At 33.2% G+C, this 15,748-nt stretch overlaps 1 protein-coding gene across 7 annotated transcripts in view; it reads right to left on the reverse strand.

Annotated features, from left to right (window-relative positions):
• The window catches only part of CSNK1A1 (casein kinase 1 alpha 1), a 54,942-nt gene that overhangs the window by 17,855 nt on the left and 21,339 nt on the right, over nt 1-15,748 (reverse strand). For 4 of the 7 annotated variants that reach the window (XR_008915133.1, XM_007473853.3, XM_007473851.3 and 1 more), the window contains exons 3-6: nt 13,142-13,268; nt 9,839-9,937; nt 7,319-7,402; nt 1,854-1,993 (exon numbers count right to left, since the gene is read on the reverse strand). Coding sequence is in view for 5 of the 7 variants with exons in the window: in XM_007473853.3 (XP_007473915.1) it covers nt 1,854-1,993; nt 7,319-7,402; nt 9,839-9,937; nt 13,142-13,268 (450 nt within the window). In the remaining 2 variants the exon portion in view is untranslated. The remainder of the gene's footprint in view (nt 1-1,853; nt 1,994-7,318; nt 7,403-9,838; nt 9,938-13,141; nt 13,269-15,748) is intronic. The other 3 variants (XR_008915134.1, XM_056811452.1, XM_056811451.1) reach the window with 1 other exon arrangement.

A 15,748-nucleotide genomic window follows, 5' to 3' on the forward strand; every position in this document is an offset into this window, starting at 1 on the left:
AAAAGAAAAACTCAAGGAATATATGATACAAAAAATCAAGTTATTTAAAGGATTATCATATGGCATGGGGAACAGACTTTTATTCTCCCTGGCCCCTAGGAAAAAGGCATATTTTGTCTAAAGGGGAACTCCCTTATGTAAGATTCTACCATAACCCAAATTATAATTCTAAATTACTTTATCTTTGAACTTTTAATAAATTACTCAGTATCACAATAATCACTTAGCTGAAAAGGACCTTAAAAGTCTCATTTTGCAGATGAGGAAACTGAGGCAAAGAGAGGTTTAAGTGACTTCTTTAGGTTCATACAATTCATAAGTTTTTGAGATAGAATTTGAACTCAGGTCCTCTACACTCCAAGACCAGTGCTTAGTCTACCACAACACACTAAACCATTTTCCAGTCATATCAGTATCTCTAAACACCGCATCTTAATAATGAATTATAGAAAAAAAGAGTGCTAATTAGATACTAATTCATTGGCATAATAATATAGCGGAGACTTAGCAGATGAGAAAATGGAAGGGAAGATTTGGTGGAGCACAGGAACACGTATAAACTATGAAGTATTATACAAATAAAAGTGTTCTAGACCTACAACTATAAATATTTCAAATGTCAATTCCTTTCTATGAAAAATGCCTCCAACTAAGCTTCCCCTATCAAATGTTTTAAGTGTTGTTTGCACACTTCCTACTACTACTCCCTAAACACCTACTTGGGCCAGCATTACATTTTTCTCTTTAAAATAAGGAGAAAGATGCTTCTCCTCAAATTTTAAGACATATGAAATCAAACATTAAGACAAATGCAAATAGAATACTAGGGGGAAAAATGTCTTAAGAGTTCATATCAGATTGAAAACTGGATGAGACTTTAAAACAATAAAATGGGAGACAAGATTTAAACCCAAATCCTCAAGACTCCATAATCTTTATCTTAATTACTAATATAAGGAAACCACAAATTATTGTTATTCTATAGAAAACAAACCAAATAGCTGAAAGTTTAAAAAAAAAAGTCTGAAAATTATTTTTAAAGCACAGACAGCAAAATAAATCTAAGAAAAAGAATATAGTTGGAACCTTTGGCACTAACTTGTGTGACCTTGTCAAAAAAGACACTACCTCTCTCTTTCCTGGGTCTTGGTTTCCACATCTGGATCTGATTATACCTAAAGCTCTTTCCTTCAGGTTCAAATGTTCAAGGATCCTAAAGACTGGTTGCATTTATAAGGAAACTTTAAATTATATTTTTATAATTACAAACATGAAATATAAATAATGTATAGAGGCAAATGCATCAATTGCAAAAGAAAAGCAATCAAAGTGTAATCAAAGTGCATCTGTACTTTTAAGATTTTGAATCACACAATCCTGACAAGATATTCTTATGCAAAGGGATTTTTTAAAAACCCCAACTAGCAACTGCCTGAATACAGAGGTTGAGGGGACATGACAGAGGATGGACTCTAAATGAACACTCTAATGCAAATACTATCAACAAAGCAATGGGTTCAAATCAAGAAAACATCTAATGCCCAGTGGACTTACGCGTTGGCTATGGGGGGTGGGGGGGGGGGGGGGAGGAAAAGAAAATTATCTATGTCTTTAACGAATAATGCTTGGAAATGATCAAATAAAATATATTTAAAAAAAAAAAAAACCCAACTAACCTTTATTTAACCTTCCTGCTCTGTGAAAGATAGCAGGTACAGTATTTATATGCATCTTTTGTATTCTCTGCAAGGGATATGCTCACATGAAGAGAGTAAGTTAAATATCATAAAACTTCAGGAATGGCTACTATGTGCATACAGCCTCTGGAAAGTAAAGTCAATTTTAACAGTTACCTCTGCTCAATGCCAAGGTGTGCATTGATACTGGCATATCGGGCAGTGCCAGTGAGATTTTTATCTTCTCTGTATGGTATATGTTGTCTTGTTCTGTTGTCTCTGTACTTTTTGGCCAAACCAAAGTCAATAAGGAATAACTTTAAAAAAAAAAATGGAGACAAGTTAGGTTTTCAAACACTCAATTTTAAATCCTTTCTTCTTATTCATCAAATGGTAACCTTATTTCAATGCAAACATTTCAAAATAAAGTATTTAAAGGACAGCTAAAGAGACATATCACAATAAGCTTCTTTACTAGCCTTCACCAATATAAAAACACAACTAGCTCAAGCATTTTGTCATTTGCACTATTCAGCATGCCAAATTCATCTATCCTTTAAATATATGTGGTTACTTTGCTAAATAAGCATGCAGTCTCCTCATTATAAAAAAAAGTATTTATTATTGACATGAGCTAGTTTTGCATAATGCCACGAAACCATAACTATATTTAAATATTTTAAAATCTCATTTATTTCATATATTTTTAATCAGCAGTTTCATTTTACCTAAGGTCATATGCTACTCAACATGCCAAAAACATGATCATGTGAAATAACTTATACATTTAAAAATTAAAATCAATAAACCATATAGCTGCCAACAAAATTTATAGTCCCTTCTGCTATTTCTAATTCAAGGTGACATTATGCATTTATTCAGGAAGTTAAATAAATGCCTAGATATCAAGTTGAGCTAAATTTCTAATGAGCTCTGCTAAGCACTGAAAATGAAATAAACTAAAGACAAAATCAAGAGACTAAATGAACTAAGAAGTCTGTATACTAAAAATTGTTTTGGTATTTAACTGAGTTTAGAATAAAACTCATTAAATGGTATTACAGAAACCTCAAGAAGACAGTGCTCCCTCATTTATTCAGGATCTATAAGGAATGAAGTGTTCTTAAAACATTAAGGAACTGGGGGCAGCTGGGTAGCTCAGTGGATTAAGAGCCAGTCCTAGAGACAGGAGGTCCTAGGTTCAAATCTGGCCTCAGCCACTTCCCAGCTGTGTGACCCTGGGCAAGTCACTTGACCCCCATTGCCTAGCCCTTACCACTCTTCTGCCTTGGAGCAAGTACACAGTATTGACTCCAAGACAGAAGGTAAGGGTTTAAAAAAAAAAAAACATTAAGGAACTATTTTGAATGAAACTCTAAAATACACTGCGTCTATACACATTGTAATGAATATAATTTTATCTCTATGTGAACTCAGGAGGAGCCTGAGAAAGTGATTATTAATGACCTTGTAATAAAATAATGTCTTTAAGGGTAAGTATTATATCAAACAGAAAAAGTTAAATCTCATCAGTCCTTCAGCTATCATTTCTCCCTATTCTTTTATCTTTAGTTGGCCTGAAAAGTAGCTTACCAAGATATCAAGAAATGTACAAAGTAAAGTTAAAAGTTACAATCCTATTGAGTCTATGAAGTCAGGATGTTCTTGAATTATCTTTTTTATGGCCTAAAGGACATGAGACTGGTTAGTAGCTATTCTGGCCACTAAAAAGCCTGTATGTGTTTTGAACAGCTGAGGATGGCAAAAAAAAAAGTAACCACCACTAAGTAGAAGTAATGTTTTCTTTGTTTTACTATATGTGTTTTCTTTTGTTTTACTATAAATGAACCAATAACATTCTTGTTAAGATATAAATGAGTATTCAAAGCTCTCCAAATAAAATTTAAAAAACAAAATTATACTTTATGGTAAGGGATTATAAATGTATTTATTAAATATTGAAAAATAAGGTCAATACCACCAATGAATGTATTTTTCTTTAAAAGAAAACTGACATAAGACCAAAATACTTAAACAAGTTTAAATGAATTTATAAGTAAAAATGATAACTATAATTTCTAAGTTCTGCTGGCAAAATAAAATTCAACGTTAAAAGAATCAAGAACCATGATTTTCTCTCTCTTTGGGCTTCTTTTTACAAAATGAAGTGAATGCTTTTGGTTGTCTTTAAAGTCTTTTATACTTCTAATTTTGCATGACAGAGTATATACATACATACATACATGTATATAAAATCTAGCTATTAAAATTTAAATCCCCCTCTAAGACAAAGTCAATACTAAGAAACATTTTGGGGATGGGGAAACTAAAAGTCTACAGAATTAAAATATTTTATATGACTTCTCCCTTTACTACCACAATATACCAAGCAAGAAGTCGTGTGGAGTAGTGGCTCTGAAGTCAGAATGATTCCAAAGGATTCAAATCCAACCTCTAAAAGATTAGAGTTGTCCATTTGCACTGATAGAGGGAATTATGCAACCGGAATACCCTACATTGGTGAAATAAAGTCAGGATTTCCCCCCAAAAGAAAAAGCTTGGAAGGAAGTATAATTCAACTTTGTAGATGAATTATTCATCAGTTTCATATATGGCTAAGCCATAAACAAATATATGTATTGTGGCAAAGTTCAAAGATACTTTCACAACTTTTATTAAAAATCAGTACTGGACATCTTTTCATATGATAACTACTTGTTATGAGAACATTCTCAATGAAACACGTTGTCTTCCTAAACATTTAAATAAGTTATCCTAACTCCACTATCAGATTAAAATAACTAAATTTCAACTTTGCTAGCAAAAAATAAAGAAAACTTTAAGCACTCTTCTATTTTCTTTACTAAAAATATGCCAAGAAAACTAGATGACTTAAGAAAAATTATCTTAAGTGAAGAAAAGCTGAGCCAGTAAAAAAAGGGGCCAAAATCAAATTATAACATGTTCCTAATCTTTACCTTTCTTTGAGAATCAAATTCATTAGTTTTAGTCTTCCTTTCACACTACTGACAATAAATTGAATGCTTTGCAAATTTAGTAATTCTTTTTTCTTTCTTTCTTTTTTTTAAAATAAAAACCCTTACCTTCTGTCTTGGAATCAATACTGTGTATTGGTTCCAAAGCAGAAGAGTGTTAAGGGCTAGGCAACGGGGGTCAAGTGACTTGCCCAGGATCACACAGCTAGAAGTGTCTGAGGCCAGACTGTTCTCCTCCTGTCTCTAGGCCTGGCTCACAAATATAGTATTCTAAAGAGATTATATGCAATATAAAATATTTTTCAAAATGAGACCAAGGTTCCCACATATGTCAATATTAATACTTCAAAACAAATACAGACATTCCAGAGCTGTTGCTCTAAGACTACTCTAAAATAGTTGTCTTCAAAATACTAACAAATAAAATTATAAAACTAAAATTTAATCAACATTCACTCATTCATAAGAGCACCCTAACCAATTCCCGCTAAACCCACTTCCTCAACTGTTATCTAGCCTTTCTCACCTCACCAAACCCTATCCACTCCACCCAAAAATATAATTCCTATTTATAAGAATGGGACAGGAATTAAAAAGTCTCAGATAATGGTATTTCACTTAGCAAATTATTTCCAAGAAACCAATTCACCAAATATGGTGATATCAGGACATAACACTGTTCTGAAACATTAAGTAATTTCATAGGCCCAGAAGTCTTGAGACTCAATGAAATAAAGACAACACTAGGAAAACCAGGGAGGTAGGTAACCAATAGTAGGTGTCTTAAAAGGATGCCTTTTGATAAACCTATCCAAGGAAAATTAAGTTGGTAATGAAAGCTGGCCAGTGATTTCTAATAACTGCTCATTTAGAGGGAAAATATACATATGCTTTGAATTCTCTTCAAGATGTTATACCATTTTAATAAACTGATGAAAATATGGTGGTCAACTCAATTATCTGCAGTTATTTCTTTTTATCTGAAGTTTAAACTACATCATATTCTTCTTCTACTACTACCACTACCACTACCACTACCACCACCACCACCACCACCACCACCACCACCACCACCACCACCACCACCACCACCACCACCACCACCACCACCACCACCACCACCACCACCTACTACCACTACCACCACCACTACTACTACCACTACAAGTTCATCTCTCTTGTCCATTTTCTTTCATTTCTTGCACATTTTCAAAAAACTAAAAAGTAAAAATACTACAAAATCTTTAAAATTTAAGTCAACTCTTGATTATCTATGCTCATGAACTGGGAACATTTGTATGACAAATATTTGGAAACAACAATATTTAGGAATCTACTTTATAGTTTTTTACCAAGCAAATATACTTTTCTTATGGTCTTGCTTTGTTAAAATTAAATTTTGTTTCTTGGGCATTTAACAGAAAAAAACCCAAAGGAAAAGCTCACCCAAAAGTATTTGGGGGCACTATAAAAAAAAAAGGTTGATCTTAGGATTAAAAATTTTTGTCTGTATGAAAAAAGTGTAATTGAAAACTTATGAACATTCATTTTCTGAGAATTTGGAAGGGGAGAGGATAAAGGACAGTATAGTCAGGCCAGTGTTGTCCATCAACACAGCTAAAAAGAGTTCATTGTATTTAGATTCTCAAGTAGTCTTTTAAAACTGCATGCATAATCATATAACATATGAAAGCCATTATACCTTCAGTTATTTGATTTTTTGTTTTTTGGAGGGAAAAATCTAGTGAAAGAGGCACCTAATTTTGCTATTTACATGCAGTAAAGACTATGGCTCATTTTCTAGTATTCTAAGTTATACTGTTATTTTACTTTTGATTTTTCTTAATGATCAAAACTAGCATCTCATATTTAATAGGGTTATGAATCTTCTACTAGCTTCCTGACTCCTCTCAAGCAAATCAACTTCACTTTTCTGATTGTACCACATAGGGTTATTGTAAGGAAAAAGTAAGATAATAGCTAAAAAAAAAATTGTAGCTATAAAACTGTATTACCAAGATACTAATGTAATATGACTTTTACCAAGGTTACTGGTTCCAAAATATTTACTGTGATTAATAGCCATTTAGTTCCTAAATAGACAAAAAGGAACATAGAACTAGGATCAATCCTTTTACCAGATGCACAAGATTTAAACCATTTACTTACCTGAAATTCATTAAGGTCAGAAATCAGGAACACAAAAGGGTTTCCAGCAGTACTTTCAGTATTATATACATATTCAGATGCAGCTACAGTTAGCAACGTTCCCCCATGCATTAAGATCTACTATTTCAAGTGCCATTTTAATAAACATGGCTATTCTCTTAAGTTCAACCCAAATAATACTCTAATAGTTTTTAATACCAGAACTATATACAGCATTTTCTCATGTAGATAGATGTTAGATATCTAAATTAATCCTATTTATACATACTTTTCTCTAAACTTTATAGTTTAAGCAACAGCCACAAGGAAACATCTTAGTAACGTTACATGTTTGCCAAGTATGTCTGAATAATGCCAACGTAAGAGGTGCTTGAGCAAGGTCTACATTCTCCAGAAATCAAACAAAACAAAAAATGAAACCAAAAAAAAAAGCACATGAATTTGGGGTTGAGGTTGGAATAGGAGACAGTTTCAGACCTGGTTTAATCCTGAGAAAGATGGGTCCTGAGAAGTACTAACAGTCATGCTTCTTTTCCTCTTCCCCACTGGAGATTCTAAACACTAAACAGACAATAGAGGGTGGCAGTGCATCAAACAGGATTGCTTACATTGCAACAATGGCCGGCGCAGACAGGCAACACCGAGGCATCAGAGAAAGAAAAGGGTAGCCAAATGCCATCCTTCTTCCACCAAGCACTGGAGCTTCTCAGTTTTCCAAATAGTGAGAAGAATCATATGCTCAAGAAAATTTGAATCCTAGAAAAAACTTAATTTTAAGTGTCACTGTATATAGTGTCACTGCTGTAAATAGGGATAGCAATGGTGTCATTTGGCTCTATTTTTAAAAATTAAAAAGGAATTTAGTCTTTGCAATCTTTTATACAACAAACTGCCCTTCCCCCAAAAAAAGAATCTAAGGAAAAAAATCTTCAGTAAGGAAGAGGTAGAAGGCATTTAGTCACCTTAAGGTTTATTTTCATAAGCATGCAGGGCTGATTATTGGTAGAGGTGAACAAATTCACCTTTTCAAGATAGGAGCAGTCACTCCTTAATATCAATTCAGAACAATTTTTCATATAATAAATTTGGTTAAAAATAATTTACTTAAAAAAAACAACAAGTTTTTCTATTAATAAAAAGCTACTGGAACAAGATTACCACAGTATCCAGTCTTTATTCAGCTGCTATTAATTATAGCATAGTGAAAACACTAAAAATTATCTACAGACAAAATGCTTTACATTTGGAAGCTTTTAAAAGGAATCAATTTTTAATTTAAAATTTAAGAGCAATATCTGCTGTTTGAATTTTAGTTAAGTATAATATTGCACGCCCTATGCCAGACTCCCAAATCTTTATCCTTTTTATGGCTGTCACTCCAAATAAGAGGACAAAAGACTTTTAAAAGTTCACCATCATGAGAGTAATTTGGGCTTTCTATTACCACATCTATGTGACTAATAAGTTACTTCTTAAAATGCAAAGCAGCATTTTCTGGGCCACTACTCCAATTTAAAGTAAAAACAAGGTACTATATAATGTCAACCCAGCATGACTGTGCAGACAGTGGGTATTAAGAAAGGTAGTAGCCAAGTTAATGGGGACAGGGAAATGAAAGGAAGGGGATTGAGAAATGGCCAAATATGAGGAAAGATTCAGAAATCGACAAAATTGCCAAAAAATTAAAACAAATCATTTGCTTTTTCCTCCAATTGAATTACTATCAGATTTTCTTCTAGGACATTTAAGACCATGATTAATTTGTAGTAAAAAAGTTACTAGCAAGTCAAAAAATATGTAACTTGAGAACAGGCAAGAGTTAAAAACAAGTTACATGTAGATTGATGACTACTGTTAAAAAAGCTGTTTCTCAACCAAAAAAAAAATTTAAGTCTATTAAAATAAGTCAGACCGACACTAACATCTCACACGTTAGCAACCAATTCCATGTCTAATGCTCCAAGTTGGCATTCATACAGGCAAACAAAGGTAAACATTTGCAGCTAGAGCTTAAAAATTCCAAACATTGTGATGACTTAATAAAACAATGGGAATCTTGATTCCAATTAAAAAAAAAATAATGTACAGTTGTCCTGCAGTTGAGAATTTCTATCAGAACACAGCATGCTTAGTGCATTGCCAATGCTGCCTGTCTGCCCGAGCTGAACATTGAATCGGTAAATTAAGCAATTCACTCAACAAAACTAATCATTGAAGAGAAAATTTCTATACGATTACATGGTATTTTACTGCAATCATGCATCACTAAGACCCACTCACCATGGAAGTTCAACAGCTCTCAGAAATATCAAAGTATGAAAGTGATTTTATGGCATAATAATTTCACTCTTCTGAATTGTTTTTTTAAACCCTCCCAACTTAGCACCTGGGCAATTGTAATATACAAGTAAAATTGTCAATTACTTCTGAAATAGGCTCAAGGGTAGCACTTTCATAGCCACAGATTCAGGGGCTAAAGAATATTGATTACCAACCATGCTCAGCCAGCAAACCTTAATGGCATAATGACATTGATGGGTCAGCAGTTTCAGTGCTGGCACAAACACATGTCAAGAAATCCAAAATTCAGAGCCAAAAAGTTAACATCAAATTTTAACACTTACAAAAATATACTGGGGGGCAGGGGGGGAAGGAGACCACGGGCAAAGAGTTTCACTATTATATAATAAGTGAATGGTGGACATAGTAGTTCAAAGTGAAACAACATAGGCAATTAAGATTTCTTTATAAAGCATTTGGACTTTTAGATTAAAATATCTACATATGGGGGGCTAATGAATCTTCCTCTTGGCTTGAAGGAGTTGGAAAACAATAAAGTTAACAAGTTAGGAGTTAACATGATTTGGTCTTGTGGCACAATTTTCATAAGCAATTACAAACAGCTAAATTAAGTGCTACGAATTTCTTTTAAAATCAAATTTTTATCAGAGATTAGAGATATGCTTTGTTCTTTCATGCAAAGAACACTGGACTAACCTTATTACAGTGACGCCCAATACCCATTAGGAAATTATCAGGTTTAATGTCTCTGTGTATAAAATTCTTTGTATGCACAAATTCAATTCTACTGATCATCTGAAAAAAAAAAAAGAACCGAGTTAAAATAAAAGGAACAAATAAACAAATAAATTGGTTTGTCCAAAAAGTTCATAAGTACTATAAGGTATCCCTCACCTCTCCCCCCTTCATTAACCTCTTTTAGGTCCTAAGAACAACATTTTACAAAATTATACAAATAAAGGGAACACAACATTTCTGGGAAAAGTTGCCACTTAAACATTGGTTCAAAAGTTCTTAAAAAGTACAATATAGTATCGTGCTCAAAGAAATAATAAACTGAAGGAATTCTATGTGAACTAAAGGACCTCCAGGAATTGATGCAGAGTGAGAGGAGCAGAACCAGGAGAACATTGTACACAGAGACTGATACACTGTGGCACAATCGAATGTAATGGACTTCTCCATTAATGCCAATGCAGTGATCCTGAACAACCCGGAGGGATCTATGAAAAAGAACACTATCCACATATAGAGGAAAAACTGTGGGAGTAGAAACACCGAAGAAAAACAACTGCTTGATTACATGGGTCAATGGGGATATGATTGGGGATGTAGACTCTAAATGAGCATCCTAGTGCAAATCAACAAGGTCACATGTAATACCCAGTGGAATTGTGCATCGCCTACAGGAAGGACAAGGGGAGGGGAGGGAGGAAAAGAATATGATTTTTGTAACCAAGGAATAATGTTTGAAATTGACCAAATTAATTAAAAAAAAAAAGTACAATATACTAAGTGTAGCTAGGTGGCTCAGTGAAGAATCAGGCCCAGAGATGGAAGTCCTGGGTTCAAATCTGAATCAGATACTTCCCAGCTGTATGGTCCTGGGAAAGTCACTTAATCCCAAATGCCTAGCCCATATCTCTTTTCTGCCTTGGAACCAATACTTAATACTAAGTATTAAGTATTGTAAGACATAGTAAGACAAAAGACAAGTGTTTAAAAAAAAAAACTATAGTATACCAACTGTCAATAGATCCAAGGCTAATATCTTTTTCTATTAACAGTTCATAAGAACATAAAAGGATTTCTTTGTGGTAATAACAAAGACACAAAGCTATTGTATCATAAAAATGACACTTATATCCCCTTAATTTTCATGAGTTTTCCCCTCTTAATGTGGTGAAAGTGAGGGAGAAAGGAGAAAAAAGGAATTGGAGGGGGGGAAAAGAAAGTTCGTAGGCATACACAGTAGTTTTCTGCTTTGTTTTATATTACTTCCACTAATATATTCTCCCATCCCAGTCTGTCATGCTAACTATTCCCCAAATATGACCTCCCATTTCCATGTCTTTGTCCAAATGGCTGAACTCTATTCCGTCCTACTTCTGCCTCTTCCTGACAGGACCTCCTACAAAACACATTTCTAGTGCTTCCTCATATCAAAAGTCCTTTCTTGGACTTCATAGTTATTAGAACTCTCTTTATCTTAAAATATTTGCATATTTTTTATTCTTACTTGTATGTTATAGCTCCCAGTACTAGGTCAGTCTTCATTTCTAAGTTTATATCAGAAAGACAGTTTAGAATAATTTTTTGTTCCTTCCTAGTGGGATATCTTCAGTTTCTATTTTTCATTTGCATGTCTTGAGTTTTTTTAAACTATATGTGTAGATACCCTCCTATTCTTACCATTAAATCTTACCACAAATATCCCCTGAAACTAAAGCTAAAAATGAAAATTCTTTATAATTACCTATTGTAGACTGTATATGAATGATGCTATTCCTTTGACCTAACTTTTCCCTATCAGAGGAAATTTGTTGTCACATTCAGGTCATAAAAATTCCAATTATTGCTACATAATCGACTGGTAGACAAATTATAATTATATATATTTATAAGTTTATGTGATGTTTATTCTTAGAAGTGTATCAATGACCATAATTATTTTTATCAGGACTGTCTCTAAAATACAAATGGGGTGGGGGTAGGGGGGCAGCTGGGTAGCTCAATGGACTGAGAGCCAGGCCTAGAGACTGGAGGTCCTAGGTTCAAATCTGACCTCAGACACTTCCCAGCTGCGTGACTCTGGGCAAATCACTTGAACCCCCATTGCCTAGCCCTTACCACTCTTCTGCCTTGGAACCAATACACAGGATTGTTCCCAAGATGGAAGGTAAGAGTTCTTAAAAAATAAATAGAAAACAAATATGCTTGAATTCATAAAAAGTAAAAATACTTTTAATCTACTGGAAGGTTCCTAATAAGATCTCTGAAAGGTAATGAGTATATTAGAAAAAGCATTTGATTTGTATCAGAAGACTTTTGTCATATATCATCTTTGATCAAATGAAATGATACTTAGCAAAGTAGCTGGCACATATTATTTTAATAAATGCTTGGTTCTCCCCAACCCTTTATTATCTCTGTGAATTTATGCAAGTTATAATCTCTCCGCACTTCCATTCCTTCATCTGCAAAATAAAATGGCGAGGCCACTTTAATGTCTACCTTGTTTTTCAAGCTTATTCATTTTGAACTTATGGAATCTGCAATTTTTATACCATTCTCACAGGACTGTTATGAGAATGAACATAAAAGCTTGTGTAACAGTAAAGTACCCCATAAATATAAATTATCACTCAATTTCACAAGTTTAATCTCAAAACCATCATAAAAATTTTAAATTTAATCTGTAAAATTAAAGTTTAATTTTTAAGATAAAAACATTAGATAAGCTACTATTGATTTAAAGAAATGTTTCCTTCCCCCTTTTTCAAAGTTCAAAAGTTTTAAATTGTCCATTTATTTTACTTTGGGTCATCTCAAAGAAAGCTGAAACATATCTTCTTATCTTCCCCAAACACATAACTCCCCTTAATTATTTCAATACATTTCTCTTTCTTTGATTTAAAGCTCAAAATGCCATTTTTAACTTCAATACCTATCTATAATTTCCAACCTTTTTTCCCCCCAACACTTAAAGAAGCTGAGACTACAAGTCAGTATCTGTTCCTTTCAGTCAGTTTGCTAAGCTTAATAGAGGAGAAATTATTTGTTGATTGGAAATTACTAGTTCCTTTTTTCATGCTGTGACAGATTTGGCAGAAGAGCTTAAAATTTTACCAAGACTTTTGGGACATCTTTTATAGTTCTAATTGTTTTCTACATGATCTAACAGGATCATATTACAAATCAATGACATCTCAGAATTATGCTAAAATGAAGTTCCATTTTATCAATTTTAGTGATAGCTTTGCTTGAAATGTTACATACCTGGTCAGCTAACATAAGTACTGTTTTCATTGTGAACCTGCGAGAACAGAAATTGAAGAGGTCTTCAAGACTGGGTCCAAGAAGATCCATGACTAGAACATTATAGTCTTTTTCTTGACCATACCACCTGTAAAATAAATATAAAAAAAGTTTACTATGAAAAATTACCTAAAAATTTCTATTAATTTTGTAGAGAAAGAATAATTTTATATAAGTTAGGAATAAAATTATCTTCCTTCATTTTTAAACACCGTCTCAATATGAAAGAGGTAGGCAAGATAAATAAAGAACCATCAGAGACCTGGGCTTCTCTTCTACTAATTGCATTTATAAAGCATATTGTTTGCAAAGTACTTTTCTCACAACCACCAGATGAGGCAAAAAAATCTAAGTATTACTCCCAATTTCCACATAAGTTAACAGATTCTGAAGGACTATTTGCTCAGGGTTCTAGGATGGATTGAATCTTAGTCTTCTGACTCCAAGCAAAACATTTCTATCACTATGACTTTATTTATAAAATGAAAATACTTGGGGCAAGTAGTAATTAATTTTAAGTTAAGGTCTTATTTCCTTGAATGTAAATTCAGTTTTTAGTTGAGACACAACTTAAAAAGTCTTAAATAGTATCTTTGATTATTTCTTAAAATAAAATGCTATAAAAATAATTTAAGTTACTGCTCATAACAGTATTACCATTATATAGCAGGAACTGGCTCATATTAAACTAAGTGAATTATTCCAAAAAAGTATTGAGTTCACACAACAGAAATAAATCCAACTATTCTTCTCTGTACCTATTTCAAATAGAAATGTATTGCCAAGGTGTTAAATGAAATGTTTAATAAAACAATTCTGCAAAAATGTTTCTAAAGTCAATAGGTCTCTATGCTTTTAATGAAATTACTATACATGTTTTCTAACTTGTTGATTTCATATTCTCAAATTATCATTAATCTTATACAGTCAGATCAATTCTAGCATAGTATTTAGCACAAAGTAGACTCATGTGTTCATACAAACTGACCTATGACTCAGTAGGTAAATATTCTGAGGAAACCAAAGATAGAGGAAAATATACATAGTAACGCTACTTCTTGTAGTAGCAAAGAACCGAAAATGGGTCCTTCTCAATTGTGGAATAAGGGTAAAGTTCTTCAAAGTAGTCCTTCAAAACCTTCAAAGTCTCATCCTTTTCTAAATCACATGACTCTACAAACACTAACATTCCAATTTTTCCTTAATCCATTGTATTTTATCTTCCTTTTCAGTTATGCTAAAGCATTTAATGGCATTATGCACCCCCTCTCCCTTATTTTTGTTTCAATGTAAAGAATTTCAGTTTTTTTCCTGTAGGCTAGCCTTAGGAATCTATCATTCCAAACACTTTTTAAGCTAATTTTGGCTCAAATTTCCTGATAAGTCTTTCCTGATTTCTCCTTGATACCTTCCAAGGTTCTCTCCAATCTGTCCTGCATATAACTTATTTGTATGTATTATCACCCTCATTTAATACTAAACTTTCTTGCAGCAAGAATGAGTTTCTGCAATTAAAAAATTGAGTACATAAACTATATAGAAAACTGGAGATATGTATATCTGGTTTTTTATGATTTCATGCCCTCCCAATCTAGAATATAAGTGCCATATGAGCAAGAACAAACTCCTGTACTTCCCCACATCACCTAGAACCATACACTAGGATGGTATCACTGAAGTTTACTCTCAAGCCTCTTAATAACCAAGTAGACTCTAGTTATAAGTTGATTCCAATTAAGAAAAGCAGGAATGCAAGAGGACCTCAAGTTTATTCTCAAGCTCACTGTCTATAACATGAGGCATTTATCACAGTAATGGATATAAAGAAATAAAATAAAGTTTATGCTAATCATTCTTTGACTCAGTAATATCATTATAGGCATATAATACCACTGAAGTCAAAGACAAAGGGTCCAAATAAAGTATGCAACATAATATTCAGAGCCTCACTTTTAGTATGGGGGGAGGGGAGGAGGGAGGGAGGAAGGAAGGGTAGTGTGTTTATTAACCATGAAATGGTAGAACAACTGTGATGAATGAATGCAATGGTATATACTAAAGAAGGCTGAATTTGGAGTAACTGGGTCCAACCATCTGCCAATTTTTTGGCTGTGAGGCTGGACAAATCACATGCCTTAAGTTTGACTAGATGACCTCTAAGGTCCTTGCCAGCTCTAACTATCATCAATGAAGATAACTTAGGACAACTTGTCTAAAAACTGGTGGGCAGTGAAATAATCAGAAACAAAAGGCTGTATACCAAATGAAAACATTAAAGGGCAGCAACAGATTAATTGCAATGGAAAATCTTGAGTATGAAGAACAATGATCATACTAATTTCTTTCTTAGGGAGCTTAATTTTGCAGAACTCAATTTTGTTTGTGGAGTCGGTGTGATGTAAGGGCATCAATTCAAATACAGAAAAATAATGCCAAAGTTCTCTAATCTATAAAATGAGGGTTGATTAGGTGACATCTTAAATATCTGGTATAGGTTGTATAACAGATGTGCCACTATAGACAATTGTCTTGACTCCTCTGGGTCTCAATTTCAAAAGTTGTATCATC

The sequence above is a fragment of the Monodelphis domestica genome, chromosome 1 (genome assembly GCF_027887165.1).
Source record: "Monodelphis domestica isolate mMonDom1 chromosome 1, mMonDom1.pri, whole genome shotgun sequence".
NCBI classification, from domain to species: Eukaryota; Metazoa; Chordata; class Mammalia; order Didelphimorphia; family Didelphidae; genus Monodelphis; species Monodelphis domestica.